The following is an 8,111-nucleotide window of genomic DNA, read 5'->3' as shown; positions in this document are numbered from 1 at the left end:
GTGCATCTCACAAAGTGTGAGATTTAGAATGCTCTGGCGAATGTTAAAGAAAAGGAAGTTTCAAATCTCATGAATGAAAGAAAATATTTGCTCCCTGGAAGAAAGTGTTAATTCACGAAACACCATCTTTTTGGCTCCCGGATGATTTCGTCAATTAGCTCTTCACTTGGGAATTAATGTGAAAGGCGTATTGAAGAATACGACAATATAAAGATTATATATATATTCATTTACATATTCCTGGACTATATTTCTACAAAAATAGGGAAAGCCTTTGGAACGACACGCTGAAAGTATTCGAAAATGCATTAATGTCAAAGCATTTTTTTTGGGACGGGCCATAACAAGGAATTATTTTATCCTCGTCAAAATTTATATTAAATATATCACATTAATAATAATAACAATAATAGTAATAATAATAACAACAACAACACCAATAATAACAATAATAATAATAATAATAATAATAATAATAATAATGATAATAACAACAATAATAAACTTGAAGAATCAGTTGCGTTATACATAGCCCCTATTCATGGCGCAAAAAAATTACATACAAAACATTCTCAATAATCTCTACATATACGACGTATAGATTCTCAGAATTATTCCTGGAAAACCGATCACGACATTTCAATTCTTGAAGCTCTGCATAAAATCTTTAAAAACTCCCCAGCAGTCTTACATACTCTTAATCTGAAATTTATGCCAGTTCCATGTTTCCGGGGCTTGAATATAGACATCGGATTGCTGATCCACAACATTCAGTAATGTTTTGCCGCCTGAAACATTAAATTTAAGTCTTTATTGGGACAACAGATGGTCATTGCTATCTACTCTTTAGCATCGAGTTCTGAAAACAAGCTCTAACATCCAAAAGGTTGCTTTACTTTTATTATATAAATTTTATCTTGGATGCAATTGTCAGCTGCAGAGCCTCTTTTTTACCAATAGAATGTGCATTACTAATAAATTACCACATTACAGGGAATATTTTACTTACCTTTGTATCCTGGATGAAGCTAAAGCATTCCTTTTTTCTTCTAAACTTGGTGATGCTGTGCCTCAGTTGTGACTCTGCAGAACGAGTTATTTTTTTTTTAGATTTAGCCAAGGCCATTTTGTGAAATTCTGTTTCTTTTTCAATATGAAATCCCATGATATGCTGGGTCCAAGTCAAAATAACTGAAGATGATGTCGGAATCCCTACTGATAACTTTTAATGTTCAATGCTGACTGAAAAAAATATTATACATACTTTTCCCCGGGTCCGCACATTTTTCCAGAGATCTTATATTCTATTTTAGTTTTCCCATAGAATAGTTATACTTGCTTTGACTCTTAATGCTTCAAAGTGGCAAATTAAATAATGATAATAATAACAGTGATAGTGATAGTAAAAGTAATAATAATTATCATCATGATAATATATATAGTAATAATAATGATAATTATTATTATTATAACAATAGTAATAGTAATAATAGTAGTAGTAATGATAGTAATAATAATAATGATAATAATAATAATGATAATAATGATAGTAATAATAATAATAGTGGTAATAGTAATAACAGCAGAAATAATAACAATATTATTAATAATAAAAAGTTATAGGCTCGTACTCTCAAATATAATATTTGCGCCCGTCACCCCCGGCCTCCGCACATTGTTTACATCCGCCACGATGGTCGACGCGGACGCACCACAGGCCTCCACGGCCGATACCAGCCTTAGTGATGAGGACACACAGCCAGCAACCAAGAGACGGAAGCCGGGCATTATCTACCTCTCTATCATCCCGCCCAATATGAACGTTGCCGACATGAGAGATTATTTCTCTAATTTTGGCGAGGTGGATCGAATGTTCCTTCAGGCTGGGAATGAAGGTTGGTTTCCTCTGTGCCTCGCTGGGGCCTTTGGGTCTGATGTAAAGGGTCAGTTTGATAAAGCTGAAGATTTGGGGAAAATACAGGAATTGGCGCAGAAGCCTCTCGAAGACAGAACCAATGTTATCTAGCCAGAATGGAAAGTACACTTGCCTTGCACTCTGTAATAACTTCAGCACTTATTAGAGGGGCTCATCTTTCTACAGTAGTAACGACATCTGTTTGATGTCACTGTTAGAGACAGGCACTTAAAGTAAAGGGAAACCTTCACTTTTTTTTTAAACTTTTGTTAATACCTAATATTTGTATGTGAAGTACTGAATAGGCAAAGGACAGATGGGGGAAACTGTTGATGTGCACATTGCTGGCTACTAGCCAATTTTCAGTATTGTATATGTCTCCGAGAGCAATGCACCCTCCAGAGATGAAGTTCCAAAACCAGGGTATCATACAAATTCAAAATCGAAACCTAACCTTTCCCACCTTTTATTTATTCCCTACACAGATTGGGTAAGCCCGCCCTTGTACACCCCTTTATTAGCACTTTGTGAAAACTCACATAGAATGTAACATTAAGAACTCTGGCAGTGTGAGGGTATTGTGGACTCTCTGAGCAGTTACATGCAGCAGATATTTTTGTCATTTTGTAGTTAATATGAGGCCAGAGCAGCTGTACATATGTTGCTTATTACATCTGTACTTATGTTGTTTATCACAGCTGTACATATGCTGTTTATTATTCTTATGCTCTAAAAGATGGCAGTGTCCATTTCCCTCTGTCTCTGTGTTGCTCAGTATCACAGTAAATTGGTTAATGGGGATAAGTTACTGCAGGTTGATAAATGTGTGATAGTGCAATTTTCACAGTATCATTTATTTGGAATTGGTAATTTTCCAGAATATGTCTGCATATTAAGATCTATTGCAATTGGTTTTAAAGGATTTATTGTGATGTTCAGTGTGCATTTATAGTGGTTTTAGTTGATACTAGAACAATGGTAATAGTAATTGGCATAAGGTATACCATAGAAATTGTGGTGTATAATTGGCAGAAATTGTTCGAAATGTGGTGTGCGTCTATACGCTGCGTCGGTGTGCCAAAGCGCTACGAGCCAGTGATTATTTGATGTACCAAACTCCCGCGGTCAAAGTCGGCACGTTGCCATTGATTGCCAGAGTGTAGTGTTTTTTTTTTAGTTTTCTTCACCCGTCACCAAGGGGTTAAAACCTCCCTCAGGCAAGAACCTTAGTATAACATTTATATATGGAGAGTTATGGTATAGAGGTCCTAGAAGTTGCATATATTTCTCTATTTCCCTGGTATTAACATAGTCAGCCTTTGCTATTACCCCACAATTTTCCCTAATATATTTCATACCCATTCCAGTATTTGGGGCCAATGTTGGCATTCTAGCTGTTTTGGTATCATAGGAGATGTAGAACTTTTCTGTAGTTGCCAATACCCATGCATTCACCATTGGCTGTACACTGAAATGTGTATTCCCTTCACCTGTTAGTGATCCAGCAAAGACCACTTAACTTCCTCCACATACATTTGGCAAGATAGAGCTTGTAGACCGTCTTAGCCATTTATCTTTGGATATTACTGGGAATAGTTTTACATTAATGGACTCCACAGCACTCCCCCAAGTATCTTCAGCAGGATAAAGGTTAGATTGGTTATTTCTTGAAAATAAATTGTCAGGGAGGTCAGCAAGCTCTATCCATCCAGAGTATTCGTTGTAGAAGTTTGTTTGTTCTTACTGCAGAGGTCTTTGCATTGCTAGACTTGCACCATATATTTGGAGTCTTTAATAAGCAATTTTGGCTATCCTTTTTATATGTGTACTAATTTGTTGCCCTGGAACTTGGAGGCTATTGATATTTTTGTGTCCAATACTGTATTAGACATTAGTCTAATTAGTTTGTTCCATAGATTTATAAATCAAGGATATTTTTTTAGTTCCAGTACAAACATGAACCATAGTACAGGAAATTTTTAGATGAAACATTTAGAAATGTTTCAACTATGGCATATCTGCTGCATCTTGCAAATGTAGAAGATATTTAATAGCCATTGTAAATGGTAGTAGTGAGTGCCACAGTTGCACTTTTGGTGTTCTGACAAAGGTAAACCTCATTCACATATATTTTGATCTGTTTCCAAGATAGAAATAAGTTTTACGGGAAATTTACAAGACTCCTGCAATTTTCGGAGCCAAAATTTCACAAGCAACATCTAGCATCCAGATCATAGTTAGTAGATCCAAATGTCTGAGCATTTTGGGGAACAGAACTAGAACTGGTTGAAATGTTATGTGACATGTGATACACTGTTATTTATGCCTTTGATAGCATCTTTATTTTCAATTTGTGATAAAAATGTCACAGATGCAATATGTCTTAGAACTTGTCATCATATGATTCCATGTGTTATTTACCTGGTTATGTACTATCAAGATACCAGAAATTCTTCCTCATGATTTCTTTCTTAAGTATGTGTATGTGTAGAGGAGGTCAGCGCTGGAGTAATTATCATGCTCTCTTTGGAGTGCAGTTCATACCCAGATAGAAAAGATTGCACCATGAGTAGGGGATATATTTAATTTTTTTGGATATCATGAGGCTTGGCCAGTAAAGAGATTGTTGCACATTTTTCTTGTCTTGTCTTTTTCCATGGACCTGAAAATCTTTTCTTTTCATTACTTTTCTTTTAGCTCGTCTATTTTTTTTATTTTTTTTTATTCATTTTTATCCTTAAAATTAACTTATTTACATTCTTCAGTAATCTGTTTAGTGTGGCTATAGTACGAGTTCCAAACTAAGTTTGTGGCTTTAAATAGATGAGGATTGTCTGAAATAATCATTTATGGCTGTAGCTTACATTTCAAAATTTGAGGGGCTGACAGTGAAGTCTCAGGTTCAGTAAAACTAATGATGAAAAAATAATAGAGGTGAGGATTCATTCAATTTATATTTTTTTCCATGTATGTAGTGATTTTGGACAATTGTTGGTTGCTCACAGATTTTATGGACTTATTTCTAAGTGTTCATGTGGATAAAGGACCAACTTCTATTTTTTTATATCAGAGTTAGTACTCGTATTTTCTTGGAGCTGAAGTCAGAGATTTAGGATGAAGTTTAGAATGTGGTCACAGTTTTCTTGTTTTAAGCATTTCATTATTTAACACCTTTTGGTAAAATTCACTGTATAGATGTATGGAAGTGTGCCGTGTAAGGAACTGAGAATGTGTAAGCACCATATATATTCCATGAAAGGTTGTCTTTTGTAAAATTAACAGCAAGAAGATCCATCAAATATTTCAAATAATTATGGCCAAAGTTGGGGAAATATTGTCTGTTAGGATGTTTGACATAAAATCAAGTACAAATAATATTAGTGACAGGCCTTAACACATACGATTATGTTGTTGATGAATGTCAGATTACGTTAACGGACATCTGTTGGAAGAGTTACAGTGTGGCTTGGGGATTTGTTTCTTTTTCTTCTTTTCCTTCTTGTCTTATTTTTTCCTTCTTTTCCTTCTTGTCGTATCTTTTCCTTCTTTTCCTTCTTGTCATATCTTTTCCTTCTTTTCCTTCTTGTCGTATCTTTTCCTTCTTTTCCTTCTTGTCTTATCTTAGGTCTTAGGTCCTAATTCCATGATCAGATAATATCAGTAATGATTTGTGGTTCATTTATATTTCATGAAATCTGTAAAACAAATGATCCATATTTACCTAATTTGGTATATGTGTATGTAGTATTTTGGTGTAAATCATCAACTCGTTAATTATCTTGATTTCTTTATGCAGTATAGAATAAATTGTAATTATTTTATTTTTCCTTTTGTTTTGTCATGTATGGTATCCAAGCATAATGATAGGGGATGTGTATTTCGGATTCTAATCCTCTGTAATTTCCTCTTTGTAAAGATTTAGAAACGAGCCCTTTCCTTTTTCTTATCTTTTTAAGTACTGTCAACCTCTTCAGATTCCCAGTAGGATGAGCCAGTTATTCATACAGCTTTTTGATTTACAGAAAAGAAAAAGACAGAAAAGTGGAAGAAAAAGAAAAGGCAGCGTTACACGGAGGGGTGGATAGAATTCAAGAGCAAGAGAAAAGCCAAGGCTGTGCAGCAGCTCCTCAACAACCAGCCAGTCAGGGGAAAGAGACGGAATCCTTATTATGACATGCTCTGGAATATCAAGTATCTCCCCAGGTGATTTATTGGTCCTTTCTGTTTCTTTTCTTCCTCTCTGGCCTGATTGATTACTGTATCCTAATATAAGTACAGTTAGTATAGATATTAATTTACTAAAGCTTGTGTACTTTGTATTTTCAGATTTAAATGGGCTTATCTGAAACAAAGACTTGAGTATGAGAGAGAGGTTCACCGGCAACGCATGGCGGCAGAAATTTCCCAAGTTCGACGTGAAACTGACCATTTCATTAAGGCCTCTGAGATCAACAAGAAACAAAAGAAGAAGGATAAGGCAATGAAGAAGAATAGGAAATCTGAGGAAAGCAGTAAAACTGAATCAGCAGATAATAAAAATGAGGATAAGGAAGAAAACAGTATAAAGAAGAATAAGAAAGCTGATAAACTAGGCTTTGTATTTAAGCAAAAACTGACAGAAGATGAAATTTTATCCAAGAAAGAAACCAGAAAAATGAAGGATGAATATTTTAAGAATAAGATTAAAGCCAAAAAGTTAAACAGAGAAGAAAAGAGAAAGAAGAAGGACTTAGAAGACAAAGATTTACTTGGCTCTATATTTGTGGGAACAGGAAATTAATAAATGTAATTTAGATTTTAGTTTTTTACTAGAGCCCTTTTTAGTTGTAAGAAATGAGCTCTACATTGTGCATGATCATCAATGTAGTAATCATGTATTTTGAAACCACAGGCTTGATAAAAATCAGGCTTATGGATCCGGATTACTCAAATATCACTGAAAGGTCTAATATTTTCCCACTTCTTGCCCCCCAAATCCCTTGCTCATTGTGGGAGGGCTTAGGAGGCTGAGGGAATCACCCCTACCTTGGACCTCAGCCCCTGCCTCAACTAATTTGCATGGTCTTTTCTTCTCCCCCATTCCTTTCCTTCTCTTCTTCATCATCCCCTTCTGTCCACTTCCCTAAGGTATGAAAGTGGTGTTAAAATGATGAAAGGCTGGCTTTGTGTCAGTTATGAAAGGCCTCTGGGAGTCACGGGCATGGTATGCCCTTGGTTAATTGTGTAGCTCTTACCCCTCATGGGGTCCCTATGTGGTAGACTTTTCTCTCCCCATTTATTTCAGGCTCACTATGGCCAATAATGAAGATTTATTTACCCTTATTAGGGTCATTCAGGTTTGCCCCTTCATCAACTAACCTCCCTAAAATTGATTTCATTGGTTTCCTGACCCCTACCTCTCCTTCATTCTCTACCCCCCCCCCCTTCTTGCTACTCTATATCCTTACTGTCCTCCTAACAGTACTACCTCTCCATTCTACCCCATCTTCCTCCTACCTTTGTCCTTCTACTGCTTCCACCTCCACAAACCTTTTGAGTACCCTTTTTGGCCTAGCACATGGGATCAGTTTTTTGTCATTTCCCTACAGCCCCATACTTTGACAATTCCTTTCACAGTCATTCCAATCATTTATGCCTTTTTATAGTTATATCTGGGTCCCAAGCTCATGCACTATCTATCCTGACTGACCTCACTGGCAAACCTCTTCCTGCCCAACCTCACTCCTCCTTTAATACTTCTACCAGAATTGTCTATAACAAGGACTAGTCAGACTGTAAAAATGACTTGCTTGCATGCCTCAGGACTATGATGCAGTGGCAGTCCAGTGCTACGCTGTTCCGCCCAGAGGCCAACGTAAGTCCTACGCCAATATTGCCAAGATTAGATTCTGTAGACATAACCTCCCCACGAAGTTTATATTGGTGAAGTGTCCTGCCCTGTCCTACCGTATCAACCTCTTCCTTGTTAATGTCAGAAATGTTGGCTTTTTGGCACCAAGCTAAACACTGTCACTCCATAGCCCGCTGCCCTCTCACTCTACCTGTCACACCAGACAATCTAAATGTTCCACTCCATGTCCTCCTACCACATCTCCTACACCCACCTTTTCCTCTGCTCCTTGGACATCTATTCCCTCTTCTCCTTCATATAAGATAACTTGTTTCTCAGACTTCCAAACCCAACTCCCCTCCAGAA

General features: G+C 36.5%; 1 protein-coding gene across 1 annotated transcript; it reads left to right on the top strand.

Moving 5' to 3' along the window:
- The first annotated feature begins 1,671 nt into the window (after positions 1-1,671).
- On the top strand, positions 1,672-6,710 carry LOC125031132 (activator of basal transcription 1-like). Its single transcript, XM_047621660.1, has 3 exons — positions 1,672-1,895; positions 5,938-6,118; positions 6,242-6,710. The coding sequence occupies exons 1-3, from the start codon at positions 1,694-1,696 to the stop codon at positions 6,693-6,695; spliced, it is 837 nt and encodes a 278-aa protein (XP_047477616.1). The 5' UTR covers positions 1,672-1,693; the 3' UTR covers positions 6,696-6,710.
- Positions 6,711-8,111: the final 1,401 nt, after the last annotated feature.

The sequence above is a fragment of the Penaeus chinensis genome, chromosome 12 (assembly GCF_019202785.1).
Source record: "Penaeus chinensis breed Huanghai No. 1 chromosome 12, ASM1920278v2, whole genome shotgun sequence".
Classification (NCBI taxonomy): Eukaryota; Metazoa; Arthropoda; class Malacostraca; order Decapoda; family Penaeidae; genus Penaeus; species Penaeus chinensis.
Note: the sequence above shows the minus strand (reverse complement) of the source record. Positions and strands in the feature narration are given on the sequence as shown.

Bases quoted from the DNA above. Each gene is read 5' to 3' on its own strand.
- LOC125031132 (XM_047621660.1), top strand. From the start codon at position 1,694: ATGGTCGACGCGGACGCACCACAGGCCTCCACGGCCGATACCAGCCTT. The intron at 1,896-5,937 runs GTTGGTTTCCTC...TTTGATTTACAG, and splicing joins CCTTCAGGCTGGGAATGAAG to AAAAGAAAAAGACAGAAAAG. The intron at 6,119-6,241 runs GTGATTTATTGG...TTGTATTTTCAG, and splicing joins AATATCAAGTATCTCCCCAG to ATTTAAATGGGCTTATCTGA.